Below are 22870 nucleotides of genomic sequence, written 5' to 3' on the forward strand. Positions count from 1 at the left end.
TCGTCAAGTCCGTCAGTCTGTCCCTATGTTACAGCCATTCTACTAGAATACTCCTCGAAAACTGAGCTTCGCCCAATGTTTTTGTTTTCCCTATGAGCAAGAGGGTGCAGGGAGGATCTGTAACTTAAATGTATGCCCCTTCTTGTCATCCATCCATCGGCCATATCAACTTCCCCCCCCCCCTTTCCCTGGCTCATCGGCTCTCTTGGCTATAAGAAAAACAGACTTTTCTTGCTTTCTTTCTTGTCCTAAACCACTTTGTTTTCTAGCCGCAAAGACCTGATCCTCCGCGGCTGCCAACCCGACATCCTGCTTATCACGGGGCTGCTCAGTCCTTACGCCAGCGTCGTGGAGAAAATGTACAAGGAGCTGGACAAGGATAAGGTCACCATCCTCAAGGTTGAGAAGGTCGGCGACGTGCTGGCTGAGGCGGTAAGTTCATTATCTGGTCCTCAGCCTGACATTATCACGGGGCTACTCAGCCCCTACGCCAGCGTCGTGGAGAACATGTACAAGGAGCTGGACAAGGACAATGTCACCATCCTCAAGGTCGAGAAGGTCGGCGACGTGCTGGCTGAGGAGGTAAGTTCATTACCTGGTCCTCAGCCTGACATTATCACGGGGCTACTCAGCCCCTACGCCAGCGTCGTGGAGAACATGTACAAGGAGCTGGACAAGGACAATGTCACCATCCTCATGGTCGAGAAGGTCAGCCACGTGCTGGCTGAGGCGGCAAACTCACAAAGCCCTCCTTTTCTACTATAGAACCGAAGATCCGTAGAAAAGATTTTAGGGTTATCCAGCTCAATCCAGTGGTTTTGTCCTGACTCTAGTAAATGCTTAACAATAGCAGACTTGTTTACTTAACGATTTTTGACAGCTGCGATGATCTTTAACTCTTTCTGCTATGGTGCAATTCCTTTTCCCTATGTATAGAAACATAGAAACTACCACAACTGCAATCGATCTCATAAACGCCAGGTGAGAGCTCGTTCCCACTATGTCGGATGTCGGAACGATTTTTAATCGGGTGTCGATGTCGTAGCGGCAGAACATTTTATATATGAAGCTATTCACACACGAACGACAACGATTTTGTGTCGGATCCGACATAAAATATCGTGTGTTTTGTCAGCCTTCCGTCCGGAAAAAAATCGTGTCGGCGGCGCTGTTCACATGATGTCGCATGTCGGACCGACCCCGCCCGCGCCGCACCCCCTGTGCCTCCCGAATATCGAGTGTTTTGTCAGCCCTCCGTCCGGAAAAAAATCGTGTCGGCGGCGCTGTTCACATGATGTCGGATGTCGGACCGACCCCGCCCGCGCCGCACCCCTGTGCCTCCCGCGCGTTAAATGAGAACCTCAAATGGCACCAGCTGCGGTCGTGGCCGACAGCCGACTAGTGTGAACAGAGACACCGATACCCGATTAAAAATCGTCCCGACAGCCGACTAGTGTGAACAGAGGCGCCGACACCCGATTAAAAATCGTCCCGACAGACGACTAGTGTGAACAGAGGCACCGACATCCGATTAAAAATCGTCCCGACATCCGACATAGTGGGAACGAGCTCTGACTGGAACGGTGTAACGTCCCGCAGTGACCTCAGGTTTCCTGCGATTTTGGAAAAAGGGGCAAGCCTGTTTCATACAATATAGGTACTGCTAAGGTTACTCGTCGCATAAGGTCATCAGAGACTACAGAACAGAGAGTTGTACGAGGAAGACGTCTTCAATCATTTGTACAAACCTAAGCTGAGGCGGTAAAAGTTCGTGACAACCTGGTCCTCAGCCTGACATCCTGATCACGGGGCTACTCAGCCCCTTCTCCGGAGTGGAGAAGATGTACAAGGAACTAGACAAGGATAAGGTCACCATCCTCAAGGTTGAGAAGATCGGCGACGTGCTGGCTGAGGCGGCGACTTCATGACCTGGTCCTCAGCCTGACATTATCACGGGGCTACTCAGCCCCTTCTCCGGGGAGAAGATGTCCTTTTATTATGGGATGCCGAAATGGTGAAAAAAAATTTGGCTGTCCCATAGAAATCAGCGGCATCACATCAGCCGGAATGTAAGAAACAGTTCTTTTTCACAATGGATAGTAATATTTACAATCGATCTTGTAACTGGTACCTAAATACAATCGCGATCAGACGGCAAAGGTAAAATAACGGAACACGCGAGCTATTGTCAAAGCGGGTTAGGAAGCAGCCGAGGTATTTTAGAGCACCTGAATATACCTATCTCATGGCGACTATACAACGGTTATAAAGCAATCATCCGACCCAGCAATTGTAACACCGGAGGAAGTGCCGATGTCTGTAATCAGAGAATCAACTGCCAATTTCTGCCGATCTTAGTACCAAAAAATATATATTCATCCACTACGTTAAATTGAACAATCATGCCTACTAAGTACTAAAATTATACCAAGACTAGTTATGAAAAAAAACCGGCAAAGTGCGAGTCGGAGACGCGCACCGAGGGTTATTTATTTATTTTATTTATTTTAAACTTTATTGCACAATATAACAAATAAAGTACAAATGGCGGACTTAATGCCTAAAGGCATTCTCTACCAGTCAACCACCAGGCTAAACAGAAACAGTGATAGGTGCAGGCATTGAACAAAAAAAAAGCAGAATAGGTAACTTAAAACAAAAAATATAGCGATAAATAATACACACTACCGAAAATAAACTTACATATACCTATACATACTATACATACTATAATTAAATAAACTTACATATATATTACTTCATTTTATGTACCCAGTGCAAATAATACTATGCCTACGATGGACAACTAACCAGTGAGCTTGTCGAAAAAATGCTTGCGTAACATGCGCTTAAACGAGAGCTTGGTTGGAGCCTGTCTGATGTTGAGTGGGAGATCATTCCAAAGCCGGATCGCGTGAAGGGTGAAGGAGTTAGAGACAAAACCGGTGCGATGAGAAGGAACAGTAAGCTTGAGACTACGGGACTCACGGAGGGTGCAACCTGATCGGGCGGTTATAAAATTAAATTTCGAACTAAGATAGCCGGGCGCTTTCCGATCAAATAAAATAGAATATAGTGTGCACAGAATACGCAAGGACCTCCGTTCTCGAATAGGGAGCCAGTTAAGTAGGCGGCGATATGCAGATATGTGGTCATATTTACGGAGTCCGAAAATAAATCTGATGCTGTTATTAAGAAGCCGATCTAGTTTGCTCAGAGAGACTTCTGTGATATTCGTGTAACACACATCAGCATAGTCTACAATAGGTAATACAAGAGCTTGAACAAGGAGAACTTTAGTGCCAGTCGGAAGGAAATGTTTAAGCCGGTGTAGGGCTCTTAGTGTGTTAGTGACCCGGCGACATACGTCAGATACCTGCGGTTCCCAAGTCAGGCCATTGTCAAGAATCAACCCCAGGTTTCTCACTTGCGATGCCAGCGGCACAGGTATATCTTCGTACACGATAGGAGACAAGTGAGTAAGGTCAGCTACGGAGAGTAAACGGGGGCTTCCCAGTACAATAGCCTGGCATTTGGACGGATTAACAGAAATGCCGAAGCAACGCGACCAAACAGAGATGCGATTCAAGTCCTCGTTAATCTTCGCTATGGCACAATCCAGATCACTAATGCTACTGTGGGTGTACAATTGCAGGTCATCGGCGTAAAGATGGAAAGAGCATGCTAAGTGAGACGCAATTAAGTTAATAAAAACGGAAAAAAGAAGTGGAGAGAGTATGCCGCCCTGCGGAACACCGGAAGTGAGGTCACACCAGTCGGAAAAAGAGGAACTGTCCACACGAACCATCTGACGTCGATCTTGAAGATATGAGGCGAACCATTTAGCCGTTGATGACGTTATATTTAAGTGGTTCAATGCAGCTAACAAGAGTTCATGATTGACTGCATTGAATGCGTTTGAAAAGTCAATCAACACCAAAACCGTCAGCTGCGTTGATTCCATAGCTAGTCTCACATCCTCAACGATCTTAAGCAATGCCGTGGTAGTGCTGTGGCCTGGACGAAAACCTGATTGAAATGGAGTGAGAACAAGGTTGGAGTAGATATGAGCAGATAATTGTTTGTGTACAATAGCTTCCAAGACTTTTGACAAAAAAGGGAGAATAGAGATGGGACGGAAATCTTTTAGTGTACTGGGGTTAGAAACTTTTGGTAAAGGAATGACATGTGCTTTACGCCACAACGACGGAAAAATCCCAGTTGAAAGTGAGAAGTTTATAACATGGGTTATAATTGGGAGTATGCATTCCAAGATGCATATTAACATAAGTCCTACTAACCTCGTCGTGGCCAACAGCATTAGACTTAATAGACCTAATAACCTTAGCAACCTCATCATCAGTGGGCAACGTAAATGAGAAAGTTGTACTAGAGGGGCAGGGCAGGGCGGAAATGAGAGAGAGACTATGAGATTTAGTGACAGTATCTAAAATGGTCGATTTAGAAAAGTGAGAGTTCAGGTCATTTAAAGAGAAAGTGGAGAAGGACATGCTCGGACTCTGTTTTTTACCAATACCGATTGAATTTAAAAATTTCCAATTTTCCTTAGGCGATGATGGAACGATGTTATTGAAAATATGTTTGCGTTTAGCTGCTCTCACCATCTGATTACACCGATTCCTTGCAATCTTAAACAGGTGCCAATTTTCTTCAGAACGATCCCGCTTATATTTTCGGAATGCCCTATCCCGCTTAGTCATGGCCATGCGAACCCCATTCGCAATCCAAGGTGCGGGTGGGCGCTTCAGTCTTACTGAACGAACGGGCGCATGAGCATCGTATAATTTAAGGATACTATAATTTAATACTAGTGAGTTCCTTAAACCTCGCATGTGCCTGAAAAACCGAAAAAGAACTATGTAAAAAATGTGAAATAAAAGATGCATTGATACTCAACATAATATGTTAAGTTACCTTAGTTTACGGTAACAATTTTTTTACTCAGCAGAGCCATCTCTGCTAACGAAACTATAATTTTTGGGAAATGGAAAAAAATTAAATATCTATTCGGGCGAGACTCGAACTCACGTGTCTGAGCTGGGGTATACTGATGATGGCCTACCGCGAAAAAGAAAATCGAAATTTCGATTTCTGCCTCTATCGCTCTTGCATAATATATATTCGAGCGATAGAGGCAGATAAAAAAAAATACGATTTTCGTTTTTCGTGGTAGGGCAAACACCATACATAGGCGGAATTTTAAGCCCAAATCGTCTTTTTTGTTCATGAAAATGAAGTTAATTAAGTATACGCCACCACCACCACCTCACCCCGAAGTCCCTCGTAATTGGGGTGAGATGGGTTTTCATAAAAAGGTTTTGGAAGATTGTTGGATCGATTTTTTTAATTATCGAGTATTACTATAGCTCCATTTTAAATTGGAATAAATTATTTTTGTAGCAGTAGCCCTAAAAACCCATCTCACCCCCCTTTCAAACCTTCTCTCCCCATTCATAACCCAACTCTCCCCGCGAACTCTACTCACCCCATTTTACGGTACTAACTTTATTATTAAAATTTTATAAACATGAAAAAATATATATATGTAACGTTACCTAATTAGGTATTAGATACATTGTCTCAAGTTCATGACCCACCCGTTGATTACATACTTTGTTAAAACCTCTACACCAGAACCGAGCGGTCGGACTGCAATCTCGGCAGTCCCGCAGTGCGCTCGCGGCCGAGATGGCGTTTCCGATCATTCTCGTGGCCTTCGCCGCACTCGCGGCTTTATACCTATATCGCCTTTACCACAAAACTACCAACGGTATATGCACATCCCTAAAAACTTTAGAAGGAAACACGGCGATTGTAACAGGAGGAACCACTGGCATGGGGCTTGAAATAGCTAAAGATTTAACAAGAAGAGGAGCAAGGGTTATCATCGCTTGCCCGTTTGAGGAAGAAGGTTTGAATGCCCAAAGAATAATTGAAGAAAAAACTGGTGTGAGACCCGTTTTTAAACATCTCGATCTAGGCTCTTTAGAGTCAGTAAGAGAATTCGCGGTAGATATCCTAAAAACAGAAGAGAGATTGGATTTGTTGATAAATAACGCTGGTGTTGGAGTACCTAAGAATTTCGAAACAAAAGACGGTATGAACTTTATCATGCAAGTCAATTACTACGGGCATTTTTTGCTGACAATACTTTTGCTGCCGCTTTTGAAAAAGACTGGAAGCGCCGTTGAACCAGCCAGGGTAGTGAATACATCTTCAATGTTACATAATTTAGGGAGGGTCGATCTGAATGGTAATAAGTCAGGCATCAATTGGCTGTCATTCATCAGTTACTGTAACAGCAAGTTTAGCTTGATACCGTTCTCTAGAGAACTGACAAGGACATTAAAAGGAGCTCATGTTGTGATTAACAGTGTTGACCCAGGCGCTGTAGGTACAGGGATTTACTATAGCGGTGGCTTGCTGTTTGGCGCATTTTTGAGACACTGGACTATCTTCTTCAATAAGACGCCTAGGGAAGGCGCTCAAACGGCTCTGCACGTCGCTTTAGATGTTAGCGCGGGACAGATAAGTGGGGAGTTCTTTAAGGATTGCAAACAGGCTCGAGCCATACCAACGGCTTATGGATACAAGACTGCAAAGACACTTTGGGAGGAGTCAGTGAGGCTGGTGAAATTAACTGAGGAGGAATTGAAGAAATGTTTTAATTAAGACAATCAATCAATATATAACGTAAGTAATTTTTAACCGGCTAAGTGTGAGTCGGACTCGCGCTCGAAGGGATCCGTACCATTAGACAAAGAACGGCAGTCTTACTCATCGAACATAGAACACATGTTTGAAGTGCCGTATGTGGGAAATATATGTCTCTTAGCCGGTATACATACTTTTGGCACTTTGTTCGTATTGATATTTTCAGACGTGAAGCAACGTGTTGTATATGTGGTATTTTCTATAAAAAGGGACCTTATTGTCGATGGCGCTTACGCCATTATTAACGATGCTCCGATATAAATACAATGCCGCGCGACGCTGTGCGGCGTAAGCGCCATCGACAATAAGGTCCCTTTTCATAGAAAATGCCCCATATGTTTATCTAAGCTAAGTGAATTGCTAGTATGTCTTGACCGCAATTACATTTAAGATTGACCTTAAATTTGCGCAATAATTGCATAATCCGTTTGTATAATGCATCGGAAGCAGCTGATTCCGGTTCTAAAACGTTGCGTGTTGCTTAATACCAACAACAAAACATGACATACTTATTTTTATACCTTCCACTCCTTCCAGACATAATACTCATATCAAATTCAAAATGCCAAATTAAGCGTTGGATTTGTACCTACATTATAGTAGAATATAGGTATTTTATAGTATTTTATTTTGATAGGTATTTTTAATTTTTAGCTTTAGTTATTACAATTATTGTAGTTAGTTTTAGTTTTATTATTTATTTTATGTGTAATTGTTATATTTTTTTTGTAATACTCTTTGTATTAATAAAAGTAGTATATATGTACATACCATATTTTAGAAAAATATTTAGATCACTACGATTTCATATTTATACTTTAGTAGTTTTAATGATGACATTTAAATAATTTAAACATCATTTAAATCGGTCAGTATGGGAAAGTCTGAAACTATAAGACATACGAAGATCTGTTCGTAGGAACCATGTTATCGATGTTAATATGAAGAAAAACTGCATTCATACATTTAAGAAAACCTGTACTCAGCTCGGGAATCGAACCCGGTTGTTTTGAAAAAAATAACACACTATTTTTATTTAAATATCGATAAATAAATTTAAGTAAATGGCTCTATGAAATCAATGTATGAATGCAATTTTTCTTCATATTAAAATCGATGACATGGTTCGAACAGATCTTCGTATGTTTCAGACTTTCCCATACTGACCGATTTAATTGAGACACCCTGTATATATAGGGTGTCTATAAAATAAGTGCATCCCCGTTGCCAGGGAGGTTTTGGGATTGTACTGAGAAACCTTTACACTGGGAACACCAAAAATTTATGACCCTCCCATAGAAAATGGACCAGCCAAAATGTATGAAACAGGCAAAATTTCACGATTTCGGGGTTGGTCCCATAGTAAAAGTTGCTCAGTATAATCCCAAAACCTCCCTGGCAATGGGGATGCACTTATTTTTTAGCCACCCTGTATAAATATGCTAACTTTGCACCGAGCTGAACAGAACTGAGGAGTGTCATAATAATTGTATTTACATACAGTGGTACTACGTAAACGAAATTAATAACTAGCTTAAATCTAAAATAGGCCCTTGAGGCATTGTACCAAGGATGCTGGCGGCATTTCCTCGCTGTATCGCAATGCTGATACGTTGTGCGAGGAAGCCGCCAGCTCTTCGGTCACCAGTTACGTTAACCAGACGCTTCGCGAAAGATAGAAATTTGACATTAATGAATTGATGACATGACCACACTTTATCATTCATTGCAAATGCCATCAGCTAGGAGTTACATTAGCTGTGTGCGACTCTGCAAGTGTGTGTTAGTCTAACCATTTTTTTTCTTTCCAGCCCGCAAAAGTGGCGCAGTCCCTCCTCCTCTTCTGCCAAGGCCAGGGTCTGCTGACCTCCCTCCCCCCACCAGGGGTCGAACGGCGCATGTCCCGCGCCATGTCCATGGAGGAATACGACAAGCCCAACATTCGGCGGTTGTCGCTCACGCCGAGCGTGTCCGATTCTCCGCCACCGAGGAAGTTGTAAGGCATTGATTTATATTATAAAGACGGGCCTTACGGGCACTAAGAATGGTGCTAGTTCAGCGGTGTCACTCACGAATTAGAGCCAATCGTGCAGTCTAAGTTAGACTGCATTAGACTGCAGTTCTAACGCAACTATGTACAGTCGCCATCAGATATATCGGACTGGCCAGAGCGCTCAAAAATATCTGAAGACGCACTCTAACGCCTTGACAATGAGGGCTATCGTTTTTTTGCTCACCATTTGGCGCCTCTGTTGATGGTGGTCCAAAAGACTAAAGAACAGCTGTCAGTCATTGAAGTGACAAGTTATATTTGACATTTCGAACTATGGAAAAGACCACCATCTACACTAGCGCCCCTAGCGGCGAATTCATACGCGTTAGCCCTCATAGAGGCGTGTTAAGATATTTGTGAGCACCTCGGCCGCTCCGATATATCTGATGGCGACTGTACCTATGTAGTTGCGACCAATCGCGCGCGTGATGCGAACTCATCAACCAATCGCGTTATGGCGTTAGACTGGGCGATTGGCGCGAATTCGTGTGCGTGACACCGCTGTACCAGTACCAACGGTGCCAGCGCCATTCTTAGTGCCCGTAAGGCCCGTCTTTACGAAGTAATATACAAAGGCGTAAGTCAACGTTGTAAGGATTCTGATGTTGTAAAATCTTACCAGCGATATCGTCTTCAGTTTATTGAAAGTTCGTGAACTTGTATAGTTATGGCAATGTTCTTCAAACCTTGGCACTCGCACTAGTGCGTAAAGAGCACTTTTCGTGCATATTCTAAAGTTTAAAGGACCATATGTACTGTAAAACGTTGTACGATACACATGCGAATAGGTAATTCGCAACTCGTGTCGATTTAAAACACTCCCTGCGATCGTGTTTTAATTTATCGCCACTCGTTTCGAATTTCCTCTTTTCCGCACTTGTATCGTAAATAACTATTACTTTTAACCTTTTCGACGCCAAGTCAATGAAGTAATAATTTCATCAACGCCATGTCAAAAATTGCACGTTAACAAACGGCTCAAACCACGACTTACTCGTAATATGAAGTCGCCTGGCGTGTGGGACACGAAATGTACCTAAGTATTCTTTATTGCACCAATAATTATACATTTTATATACATGTAAAACTACAAAAAAAAAATTAAGGAAAATAGAACCAGGCGGTCTTATCGCCAAAAAGCGATCTCTTCCAGGCAACCTTACTGACTTTACTTATGTACTGACTGAAGTTAATGGCGGCGAAAAGGTTGAATGAGGCTTTGCCAGCAACACACACGTTCAAAACTCATGTTTATGGTAACACTGCATTTCTTGACCTAACGCCGATGCGGTCACGGCGATAAGGTCGCGCAAAATCTGGTCAGCTTGACCTAACGCCGATGCGGTCACGGCGATAAGGTCACGCAAAATCTGGTCAGCTTGACCTAACGCCGATGCGGTCACGGCGATAAGGTCACGCAAAATCTGGTCAGCTTGACCTAACGCCGATGCGGTCACGGCGACAAGGTCACGCAAATACTGGTCAGAAAAAGCATAAATGAGTGTTGTATTCTGCTCCAGTAGATTCGGCGTCAAGAAATGCGGTGACACCCGCAATAGTTGCATTATTGTAGCCAGAATGAGAGATTAATTAATTATTAATCACGTATCTGATTCGTACAAATGTGACGTTTTCAATTAAAAGGTACCACATTGTCGCTTACCATAAGGACGAAATTGGATTTGATCTCTATACGAATAACCTGTTATTTTATAGTATACAATTTTGCATGATACTTTTATCTTATGAAAGCAAATAAAGAACTGAAACTGAAACTGTTAGAGCGTCCTTATGGCAAGTCCTTAAATATGTAGTCCCGGTATCAATAAGTTGGCTTTATAGTAAACGCCTGTACCTTTTTATTAGCAATATGTGTTGCGTCACTTACACTTTACACTTTTTAGCGGGCGCTTCAAATTTGCGAAAATATTACCTAAAATGTTATTATTTTGTTATTCGAATGGAATTAGAAGTTGAATGAATTGTTTTATAGTAATTTTTGGTACGATGGATGTTAAAATCCATTTTACTCATCATGTTATGATTACGATGTTATGCGATGCGAAACATATCGTCAACATGTTATTTTATACGGTTCACAATTTTTATATTTTAAATATATTAAATTGTTGGTAGCCAAAGATAAATATAGGTTAGTAATTATCAATGTAATATATTTATTTTATGTAGTTGTATGTTAATATAATATAATGGCAGTTATATGAATAAGAGGAAACAGATGTTTTTTCCTTTGTGAGTTATTAAAAATGAAAAAATGTTGATTATGCACTGTATACAAGGTAAAATTGTACAAATGTGCCATTCTCAACCAAAAGGTACCACATTGTCGCTTGTCAATAAGGTTAATTTCAAATGAAGCTGTATGGAAATAGCGCCTTATTGACAACCGACAATAAGTACCCTCTTGATTGAAAATGGCACAAATCATGAAATAGTGTAGATATATATTTATAAATGTTGCATCATAGTCACAAGATCACTTTTACTAGTAAAGAAAAGAAGTTACCAGGGGCCCGTTTCTCAAAAGCTTGTAACTTGTAATACAAGCGGATGTCACTTTTTAACAGCTTTTGTTATAAAGGGACTTCCACTTGTATTACAAGTTACAAGCTTTTGAGAAACGGGCCCCAGGGGCCCATTTCTCGAACGTTATTAGACTAATACCGTTCGAGAAATGAGCCCCTGGTTAACATAGTAATTATTATTATACTAATATCGCAGTAACTTTTCAAAAACTTGTAGAGTCAATGTCCTAAATCCAGTAGACCAGCGGTTCTCAAACGTTTTTGATGACGGAACCCTTTTGGTAACCAAATTATAGTTACCCATGGACCATGCACCTACAACACCAGAGGGGTTCCAAGTGCGTTGCCGGCATTAAAGATGGAAGTATACGCTCTTTTCTTGAAGGCCTTTTCTTCTTTTTCCTCACAAAATATTTGCAACTAATAATGAAACGAAATCAAAATGGATTAAATGCCTCTAGCAATTTCGTAAAATGTACCAGAGCTCTATTGTTTTATTTATGTTAAGGAGAATCGACACAGTACAGCTTGTTATAATGTTACCTAATAAATTATTTTTAGGAATATTTTTGTGCAATTTCAATGTATTGTGTAGATATTTTAATAATAGTATTTTATGTAAATGTGTATTTTATGAAAAAAATATACGTTATTTGAATTTTCGGTGTTACTTTCATACCTTTACGATAACTTCTAAGGCATAACATTTTCACAAAAGAACAAACTTAGAAACATTAAAAATAAGATTGTTTTCGACGCCGTGTCAAACACAAAAGCAGTCATCCAGACGCCACGTCACCGAAGTGTCAAAACTGAAATTGAACTTTATGCACATGCACGTAGGTCTACTGTCCGCGCGCGAATTTCGTGCACAGCTGAGGAATGTAAGGAATGTTGGGCGTCATGACAGAGTGAAGGTGACTGGTGTCATTTCGTACGTACGGGCGCGGCGCACACCCTCCCACTTCCTCGACCTCCGAATGCACGGAATTGAATACTTACCAGGTTAAAGTAGACAATGTTTATTGAGTACTAATTTTCGCAGCCTCTCATTTGTTGGAAAAGAAAAAATCTATGCTGAAATTCAGTGGGGTTGCTGAAAGGATGCTCTAGCTAAAGCAACCCCAATTTGGCTTGTACTTCTAAACTAATGAGGTACATTTTTTTTCAAGTAAGTACTAATTAAATACCAATTGTGTACTAAATTCTCAGGTAAGTAATAAAAACGACAAAACGCAATGTGGGGTTGCCAGATAGCATGACGTCACAAAGTGGCTGACCCTACAACTTAAGGACACAAAATTAAACCGACAGATAAAACTGTACAATTTATTAGACAAGCACATCAGACGGTCACTCAAAACTTTTTAAATTATTTTAAAAACATCAACGGACAAATTACACTTACAACATTACACTTACAATATTAGTCACACCACAAAACCACCAGCGACTCAAAATAAATACTTCAAAATTAGTCTTCTCCGTCGAGCATTTGCTAAAAAATTTAAAAAAGAAACTCCAAAAAAAACTTAACTAAGACAATCGCAAGTTTGCTCGACGAAGAAAGGCAAGCAGCGAGGGAGCTAATATACTCTGACACGCCGCTTCTCTTAAAAAATGGTACCAAAATGGACATTAACACGGAAATAGGGGTGAGTCGCTCCGCGCCTACCGCGGACATTTTCGGACCTTTAAACAATTTCAGTTCTGCTATAATCAATATTGTAAAAAAAAAGATGGCCGTGGTTTTAGGGCGTCCGCTTCGGCGCTGTGACGTCACCATTCTGAAGATATTTAAACTCCAAAGGTAAGTCAAGATAACTTCAGAAACTAAACCCGCGTGCAAACGGCATAGGTGAAAGGTATAGCAAATAGCACAGACCCGGTATAACGCGGTGGTGTTGTGGTGTCAGTAGACGCTTTTTGATCGTATATCTAGAGGTCCGTCCAGAGCTGAAATGCACCTAGAGCCATTTACAAAGAAATTATTACATCTATCTGTTTTCACGACACTGCTGGTAGGGACAAAAAATTCCCTGTCCCTTTTAGCAGCAAGATATCAGAAAGAGAAGGTGTATATAATAATCCCCTTAACCGTTCGCGTAATACTACACATAGTACTTCAACGAGCTGTTGCGTAAATGGCTGGGCTAAAGGTACATTCTCGTTCTCAACGAACTTCAAGATCGCAAAATTTGGAAAGCGACCTTAAGATGTAGTCAGATCGTCGGTCATAGCTCATCCTCTCCCGGGAGATCGGAGGTCTCAATGGCCACCTCGTCGTAGTCTCGCTCCAAAGTGGCCAGGTCCTCGCGGGCTTCGGAGAACTCTCCTTCTTCCATGCCTTCGCCGACGTACCTGGGGGAGAGGTTGATGGTTGAAAATGTTGAAATATGATAGAAGCAACTTTCTCCTTACCTATCTTAGCGCTTTTTTGATTTAAAATTTGTAATTTGTAATTTAGTATAATTTTGAGTAGTTTTAGGATACTTTTTTATAGTTTTAGGATAGTTTTTGCTCCTTATATTTCTTTCTTGCTGTGCATGCTTGCTTTGGATGGCATTCTTATGCAATACTTACCACTCATGTACTCTTTGTAACTATGTTGAATGTTGTCTGTTTACTGTGCCTTTTAAATAAAATAAAAAATAAAATAAAATAAAATAACATCTTGTTTGTGTATGATAAGGATTTTTTTGGTCGTCTCGGCGATAGTTGTGTCGCGCAGTGGCTCCACCAGGTCAGTACTCACCAGTGCACGAACGCCCGCTTGCAGAACATGAGATCGAACTTGTGGTCGAGCTTGCCCCAGGCCTCGGCGATGGCGGTGGTGTTGCTCAGCATGGAGGCGGCCCGCTTTACTTGCGCGAGGTCGCCACCGGCCACCACTGTCGGTGGTTGGTAATTGATGCCCACCTGAAACCAGATAACGAATATACTTCGGAGTAAGGTGAAGCTGATATTTTCGTGAAATTGCGAATAAAAATTCCCAATTCGTTATTTATAATACTCGTAGTAAAAAAATTGTGAAAAAACAAGATGGGGAGAACACAACAAGACAACAGAAGAGAACATTCGACTATCTTTTCTTATTTAGGCAGCCTAGAAAAGATATTGAAGATACAATAGATACTTAAATGTTACACTTCTGTAAAAGTACGATTTATTTCAGGGTGGAGTAGCCAAATTATATACAAAAGTATACTTTACCGTAATGCAAACATTTTGTTTAAGCCTTAAATGCATGAAATATCAATATTGATGCTGAAACAAGACAAATCCCAACCAAGTTGTTGGCGATAAATATAAATTCTCAATTTAAAGTAATAATGTGATGTAGAATAAGGTCAGGGCGATGCTTGTGCGGATTACGGTTGTGTTTTGACGAAGCATGTGGAGGATTACCTTTATTTGATTATGTTTGAATAAAATAAAGTGTTTATTACTAAACCTAATAGTACGTAAGCTGATTATCATAAACCACAGCCACACTGCCATTTTTCAATTTAAAGTGAATTTAGTTGTCACTTTGGTTGTTTTAGTATGAGTACTGATACTTCATGCATTTAAGGGTAAAAACCTTAAAACTATATTTACCTTGAATCCGGTAGGACACCAATCCACAAATCTGATGCCAGCCCGCCCCTTCATGGCAGCTATTGCCGCATTCACGTCCTACAGAAAAGGAAAATAAATGTACTACAAAACATAAGTTAAAGATGGAAAACAATAACTTTTTTTTTTTTTTTTTTTTTATACCACGTCGGTGGCAATCAAGCATACGGCCCGCCTGATGGTAAGCAGTTACCGTAGCCTATGAACGCCTGCAACACCAGAGATATTACACGCGCGTTGCCGACCCTTTAAAAACCTGTACACTCCTTTTTTGAAGAACCCCATACTGTAGCCCCTCGGGAAAACCTCGGCAGGGAGCTCATTCCACAGCCGAAGCGTACGCGGGAGGAAATTCCTCTTAAACCGCACAGTACGCGACCATTTAGGTGCTAGGGTATAAACAAACTAAACAATATAGCAAAAATACCTTGAATATTAGAGTTTTGAATGATTCACGGTTAGTTTCACTAGACTTATATTGACCGGTATATAGACCGTGATTACCTTTTGTATTATTTTTGAGCCACTTCACCATCTGGTTCTGATTCAGTTCTCATAGTAGACAGGTCAGGTGGAACAAACCTTGGGCACCACGTCGCCTCAGTACAGCAGGCAGCATGCCATGTACTTTCCGTTCTGAGGGTCGCACTTCACCATCTGGTTCTGATTCAGTTCTCATAGTAGACAGGTCAGGTGGAACAAACCTTGGGCACCACGTCGCCTCGGTACAGCAGGCAGCATGCCATGTACTTTCCGTTCTGAGGGTCGCACTTCACCATCTGGTTCTGATTCAGTTCTCATAGTAGACAGGTCAGGTGGAACAAACCTTGGGCACCACGTCGCCTCGGTACAGCAGGCAGCATGCCATGTACTTTCCGTTCTGAGGGTCGCACTTCACCATCTGGTTCTGTGGCTCGAACAGCTCTGATGTGATCTCGGAAACGGACATGCCCTCGTGGTACGCCTGAGAAGACATTCGATATAGTACAGTCGCCATCAGATATATCGGAGCGGCCGAGGTGCTCACAAATATCTGAACACGCCTCTATTGTCAGGGCGTTAGAGTGCGTGTTCAGATATTGTGAACACCTCGGCCGCTCCGATCTATCTCATGGCGACTGTACATGGGTATACAAGTACATGGTGCATGGTGTTAACATTTACAAACATTGTCTATCCACTAAAATGTTCACGCAAACTGATTTTACTGAAATATAACCTCTTCGCACTTAAACCACTGAACCAATTTAGATGAAGTTTGTTACGAAGTTCCCGGGAAAGGACATAGGATACTTTTTATAACAGAAATCATCTCTTAATGGAATGAAAAGGGAAGGTGGAATTTACAATTAAAGTGAGATATAGAAGTATTCTACGTTGACGAATTGGCGGGCAAAAGCTAGTTGCGCTAAAGGATTTAAGTAATTATAAGTTCTAATGATTACCTTGTCAGAGGAAACGACAGGAGCGTACGCGGCAAGAGGAAAGTGTATACGCGGGTAGGGTACAAGGTTGGTCTGGAACTCGGTCAGGTCCACGTTAAGCGCGCCGTCGAATCGGAGCGACGCTGTGATCGATGATACCACCTGACAACGGGAAAATCACACTTAAGGCTCAGTTTTATTGGTCAATGGCCAGTATGTGGGGGTAGAGGGATTTCCATAACGCATGCTATAGAGCCCGCATTCGGGAACAGCGGGAGATTTTCGAGGGAGTCATCGCATGCTGCATATTGACCGAGATATGGACTAATGAGTTTGAGAATGCTAGTCATTGCGCGTTGCCGACCTTAACACCTCACCCTCGTTGAGCTCTCTGGCAACCTTACTCACCGGCAGGAACACAACACTATGAGTAGGGTCTATATAGTGTTATTTGGCTGCGGTTTTCTGTAAGTGGAGGTACTTCCCCAGTTGGGCTCTGCTCTAGATCTGGAATGACATCCGCTGTGCTGTGCCCTTCCACACAAAGCGAGATGACATTCACAGTGCTCATATCTCTCTTTTGGACGTAGTTTAAGGACATACTCAGAGTGCGCGGTATGATTGCAAAATGGTCGTCGTACAGCTCCAATATTGCCGTGGAAACCTTTAATAAATCTGGCTTGGCATTGAGTTTTACCTGTGAGATAAGTCTGTTGAGGTTGGCATAAGAGGGTCGCTCGATAGACAGCCGCCGACGGCAGATCTCGTAGATGGCTTCGTTGTCCACCATGAATGCACAATCAGAGTGCGAGATGGTAGCGTGAGTGGTCAGCACGGCGTTGTATGGCTCTACAACCGCCGTTGAAACCTGGAAGAAAATGTGTATCTTAAAACGTTTATTTGTATTGGTTTGTCCTAATTGGTAATCGGCACTTTTCCATTTATTGTCTCTGTGGTTATAGCATTTCATTATTTCATTCTAATGTTGTTTACTCGAAATTGAAGTAAGTCCGCGTATTTAGTTAAGCTGAAATTTGGTGTATTACAATATCGACGCCAATGCAATAATGTGCTGATCCAATGACTCAGCCTGGTGACCAAAATAACTCATGGACGGAAAATTTCCACAGGTTTCAAAAGACAACGGACAGATTTCATATAGGTGGAAACTATGACATAACATTATATGGCAAACTCAAGCTTGCTCTTCTCGCCGAAAAGTAATGTGTCCCACGCCTTACGTTATCAGTTTCGTTACAGCAATTATCAGTTTCGTTTATTCTCAGTTTAGTAACGAAATCCAATAGGTACATATTTTTTGCATTCATCAGAAAGGTTCTCCATTAGCGACGTTAATTCAAAGCCGGTGCAACACGAAGAAACCCTGCCAACGAGTACTAATCTGACTGACCTGCGGTGCGGGGTATATGGCAAACTCCAGCTTGCTCTTCTTGCCGAACTCATCCGAGAGGTTCTCCATCAGCAGGGACGTGAACCCAGAACCGGTGCCGCCGCCAAACGAGTGGAACACGAAGAAACCCTGTCAACAAGGAGATGATTAAGATTTGTGGCCGTTATAGAGTTAAATAGGTAGATATGTATGCATATTTTAGTTGTATATGCTGTACTGTAGATAGAGAGAGAGAGATAGATAGTTTTACCTGTAGACCGGTATATTTGTCAGCAAGCTTTCCAATCCTCTCCATGACAGGCATTTGAATTTCTCGACCCGTGGCGAAGTGTCCGCGCGCATAGTTGTTATTGGCGTCCTCCTTGCCCATGACCAGAGAGAGAAAGAGAGAGAGACACAGAAATAGTGTTACCTGTAGACCGGTACACTGGTCAGCTAACTTCCGTATCCTCTCCATGACAGGCAACAGGATTTCGCGGCCAACGGAGTAGTGTCCGCGTGCGTAATTGTTTGCGGCGTCCTCCTTGCCCGTGATAAGTTGCTCAGGATGGTAGAGCTGTCGGTAGTCGCCGGTGCGGATCTCATCTAAAACAAGAGCAGATTTTTCAAGCTGATATCATAGAGTAACTTATACTAGAGCGGTACTGTCATAGTAAATTTTGTAACCCCAGTAAATTCACTGCCATCTGTCTACACACTTTAAAACTATAAATAAATAATTATAAAAATACCATAAAATGTATTTAAATATGGATAAATGATTTTTTTTATTTGCATTAATTATTTTTATTATTTTGACCCATGTTCTTTTACTGATATGCGTTAAAATTGTCAAAGATAGATATAACTCCGTAATAGATGGATACAGTCTAAGGAAAAAACGTGGCTCGAAAATCACGAAAATTTGATTCTCGATCAGATGGCGCCACTAGTTTTGGCCTACACTCGTATAGAGGGCGTTGACTGTTTCATTTGTTATTTATAATTTTAACGCATACCAGTGAAAGAACATGGGTCAAAATCATATAAAAATAATTAATGCAAATAAAAAAATCATTTATCCATATTTAAATACATTTTATCGTATTTTTATAAATATTTATTTTTAGTTTTAAAGTGTGCCGACAGATGGCAGAGAATTTACTGGGGTTACAAAATTTACTATGACAGTACCGCTCTAGTATAAGTTACTCTATGAAATTGTTAAATAACAAACGAAACCGTCAACGCCATCTATACGACAGTAGGCCAAAGCTAGTAGCGCCCTCTGAACGAGAATCAAATTTTCTTGATTTTCGAGGCACATTTTTTCCTTAGACTGTATCCATCTATTACGGAGTTATATCTATCTTTGCTGATATTAAATTGCAATGCAAACAAGTTGTTCGTTGTAGGACGTCAGGAATTTTCTGTTAGTATTTATTGCTACAGTTGTATCAAACACTCGCTGCAAGCGTGGTTGTAATTTTACTTTAGTTTCTACAACCAGCGTGCAAGCAAGTGTTTCATACAACATCCCTTCTAAAAGAAAACTCATCTATCCATCCATGTATCCATCGTAATTTATTAATATGTATGTGTGAATTATGTAGTAGTATATTAATTGTATATATTTTAATATTTTTATTTGTGTATTGTGTATGTAGTTTATTAATTTTATTATGTTTTTCAGTTGTTTGCAATTGTTCCAAATTAAATTCTATTAAGTTTCTTCTTGCATCATTTTTATTACATATCTGTTTAGCCCTATGGTTGACTGGTAGAGAATGCCTTTAGGCATTAAGTCCGCCATTTGTACATTTTTTTGTACTTTGTGCAATAAAGTTTAAATAAATAATAAATAAATAAAACTTCATGTCACAAAAAGCAAACATGAGGGTTAGAGAGACCTACAGGTTTGATGAGATGAGGACAGAACAAAAAATGTTTTGAATTTGAATAAACTTCTCACAAGATACCGACGATCTGGTAATTTAACTGGATGAGGGCAAGACACCAACGATTGTGGCAATCCTAAATGGCTTCTAAAACAGTATTTGGCCGACTTATCAATAACTGTAGGCTCAAGGTCCACCATCACCACTAGGCACCAACCCTCTATTCGCCACGTGTTAAAACACTGAAGACCTCGGGTCAGCTTCTCAAACAGGCAACGTCCTATCAGGCCTGACGGCGTGCTCGAGGCAGTACAGCTGCCAGAAGGCCACGCCTATCTGCACTCCGGCTTGCCCGACGTAGACCGACTGAAATGCTCCTAAAATACCTATACTTACCAATGACCGTAGGCTCAAGATCCACCATCACAACCCGTGGCACCATCTTCCCTCTATCTGCCTCAGAGAAGAACGTGTTGAAACACGAGTCCGAGGATCAGCATCACAAACAGGTAGTGTTCCATCAGGCCTGATGCCATGCTCCAGGCAGTACAGCTGCCAGCAGGCCACGCCCACTGCACTCCGACTTGCCCGACGTGGACCGACTGAAATGCTCCTAAAATACTTACCAATGACCATAGGCTCAAGATCCACCATCACAACCCGTGGCACCATCTTCCCTCTATCTGCCTCAGAGAAGAACGTGTTGAAACACGAGTCCGAGGATCTCAGGTCAGCATCACAAACAGGTAGTGTTCCATCAGGCCTGATGCCATGCTCCAGGCAGTACAGCTACCAGCAGGCCACGCCCATCTGCACTCCGACTTGCCCGACGTGGACCGACTGAAATGCTCCTAAAATACTTACCAATGACCGTAGGCTCAAGATCCACCATCACAACCCGTGGCACCATCTTCCCTCTATCTGCCTCAGAGAAGAACGTGTTGAAACACGAGTCCGAGGATCTCAGGTCAGCATCACAAACAGGTAGTGTTCCATCAGGCCTGATGCCATGCTCCAGGCAGTACAGCTGCCAGCAGGCCACGCCCATCTGCACTCCGGCTTGCCCGACGTGGACCGATATACACTCCCTCTGCTCGCGTGCAAAAAGGTTACACGTATTTTACTCGCTTTAATAGGTAGCTTCATGTCGGTGGAAAATGAGAATATGTAGACATTTATACAAAGGTGTGCTCTAGGGTAGACCGAGGTGAATCGGATCACAGGGCGCATCGAAATATTGCATTGATATGAGCACATTAAAATGACACCGTACGTCTCTCCTCTTAGCCTGTAGCTGTCATAAGAAATATTTTAAATACCAACCGATTTTCAGACTGATCCAATTCACCCTGTGATCCGATTCGCCTCGGTCTACCCTACCTATGAGAGAAACAGGTAGGCGTTTTGTAGGTTCAGCTATCATCTGTACGGTCGAGTTAAACAAAAATTCAGTAATATCAAACTTGACACAACCTATTTTTGGATAATGTCACATTACAATGTCAGTCAAATTTCTAAAGCGTTTTGTCACTTATTTTATTTCTGTGAAAAAGACATGTGAATCGCTCGAGTAATATGTATGCAAGGGCAAGTTATATAAACAGAGGTACATAGAAACGTGACCATAATGTCACCTATTGGCTATTATGGTCTTCTATAGTCATCCAATTTCCGTTGCATTTTCTTTCAAACTTGTACTTGGGAAGGGAACCTACTTACTATAATTAAAATCCTAGCTAACTGTTACCTACAATGGCTGACTACTGTAAAATTTATAAAGCCTACGATTCCTTGAGACGCCGCAATAGAAATAATACAAAATACGATATAAGTACATATTACAAACCGCAATACGCAGGTTAAGTACAGCACATGGAAGTGAGACGGATATCATACGAACTAAGAGAAAAATACACAGAAAAGACTTACCATGATTATTACTTAAAATTTTGTTAGACCCGGTGTAAAACACTATAAAAAATGTAGAAATAAACAAATATCCTACAAAAATTTTGAAACGGACTGAAATTTTGAAAAAAAAAACTGCGGATCTGTCCCCGCCTGATGGGCTGCTCGGATTCACTGTTTTTTATTCCTGGTTTGAATTTATCAAATGTACAAATTTGTAAGTTGCCAGTTGGTTTTTAAAGAGGTTTGAAACATTAGTTATAGGTTGTATGTTACACGAGTGTGAATGAAGGTGGATAATATAATAGTTGGTTAAACCAAATTGTCAGTAAATAAGAACAAAAGAAACTATACTCATCCTTTTCTTTTGGGTGCTAGTACTAGTGTAAGACAAAGATAGTATGATTCTCTCTGTCTATGTTTGAAATGAGACGTCCGTTGACAAACTATATTTAAAAATATGACGTAAAATATACAACGTGTGTACATGAACATAAATTGTAAGGGATTATACATATTTTTTTGTAAAGTAAAAAATGACTAACTGACTAAAATTATTTAACATGCATTATTTTTTTCATTTGAATCATTTCATTACTTTGTATTTATTCAAAAACTCTCTTACTGTCACGGTTTTTTAGGGTTCCGTACCCAAAGGGTAAAAACGGGACCCTATTACTAAGACTCCGCTGTCCGTCCGTCTGTCACCACTTCACCAGGCTGTCTCATGAACCGTGATAGCTAGACAGTTGAAGTTTTCACAGATGATGTATTTCTGTCGCCGCTATAACAACAAATACTAAAAACAGAATAAAATAAATATTTAAGTGGGGCTCCCATACAACAAGCGTGATTTTTTTGCCGTTTTCTGCGTAATGGTATGGAATCCTTCGTGTGCGAGTCCGACTCGCACTTGGTCGGGTTTTTTTAAAATAATTACGCTCTGGTAAAGATAATAAGACTGAGGACAAAAATTAAATATATTATAAGTGCAACTAATTTCTAACTACATATTCATAAAATAATATTTGTGCCATTCTCAATCAAAAGGGTACTTATTGTCGGTTGTCAATAAGGCGCTATTTCCATATAGCTTCAATTGAAAATCAACCTTATTAACAAGCGACAATGTGGTACCTTTTGGTTGAAAATGTCACATTTACCAAAACAATACCTAAGATCCCAAACTTGTCAAACTACATATTTCTATTTGCCTCTAAAGTTTGGAGGGGTGGCAAGTGGCACAAGTGGAGGGGCGACGCCCATAGGGTCCCACGATCGATGCCCAGCGCTGGCCT

At 41.2% G+C, this 22870-nt stretch overlaps 3 protein-coding genes across 4 annotated transcripts in view; 2 read left to right on the forward strand and 1 right to left on the reverse strand.

Moving 5' to 3' along the window:
* LOC134742680 (uncharacterized protein ZK1073.1) overlaps positions 1–11997 on the forward strand; it is a 74101-nt gene extending 62104 nt beyond the window's left edge. The window contains exons 8-9 of the mRNA XM_063675875.1: positions 270–432; positions 8547–11997. Coding sequence (XP_063531945.1) covers positions 270–432; positions 8547–8735 — 352 coding nt within the window. The 3' untranslated portion in view covers positions 8736–11997. The remainder of the gene's footprint in view (positions 1–269; positions 433–8546) is intronic.
* LOC134742676 (retinol dehydrogenase 11-like) lies at positions 5684–6706 on the forward strand. The gene has a single exon (XM_063675867.1). It carries the CDS (start codon positions 5710–5712, stop codon positions 6691–6693), a length of 984 nt encoding a protein of 327 aa, XP_063531937.1. The 5' UTR covers positions 5684–5709; the 3' UTR covers positions 6694–6706.
* A 1542-nt stretch (positions 11998–13539) lies between the features above and the next one.
* Positions 13540–21756, reverse strand: LOC134742669 (tubulin alpha chain-like). Of its 2 annotated transcripts, XM_063675859.1 has the most exons (10): positions 21594–21756; positions 20529–20757; positions 18200–18372; positions 17788–17916; positions 17074–17244; positions 16398–16538; positions 15779–15916; positions 14935–15012; positions 14090–14253; positions 13540–13695 (listed from the first exon to the last, which is right to left on the reverse strand). In XM_063675859.1, exons 1-10 carry the CDS (start codon positions 21594–21596, stop codon positions 13569–13571), a joined length of 1353 nt encoding a protein of 450 aa, XP_063531929.1. In that variant the 5' UTR covers positions 21597–21756; the 3' UTR covers positions 13540–13568. The 2 variants fall into 2 exon arrangements, with proteins under 2 accessions (XP_063531929.1, XP_063531928.1); XM_063675858.1 differs by lacking the exons at positions 20529–20757; positions 21594–21756 and adding an exon at positions 20061–20240.
* Positions 21757–22870: the final 1114 nt, after the last annotated feature.

This window comes from Cydia strobilella, chromosome 7 (assembly GCF_947568885.1).
Source record: "Cydia strobilella chromosome 7, ilCydStro3.1, whole genome shotgun sequence".
Taxonomy (NCBI): Eukaryota; Metazoa; Arthropoda; class Insecta; order Lepidoptera; family Tortricidae; genus Cydia; species Cydia strobilella.

What these genes read in the sequence shown, in the direction of transcription:
- LOC134742676 (XM_063675867.1), top strand. Translation starts at nt 5,710, where the DNA reads ATGGCGTTTCCGATCATTCTCGTGGCCTTCGCCGCACTCGCGGCTTTA.
- LOC134742669 (XM_063675859.1), bottom strand. An exon ending in TCTTGAGCCTACGGTCATTG is followed by an intron (nt 18,373 to 20,528) that starts GTAAGTATTTTA and finishes CTCTTGTTTTAG; the next exon opens with ATGAGATCCGCACCGGCGAC. An exon ending in GAGGCGACGTGGTGCCCAAG is followed by an intron (nt 15,013 to 15,778) that starts GTTTGTTCCACC and finishes CCTTTTCTGTAG; the next exon opens with GACGTGAATGCGGCAATAGC.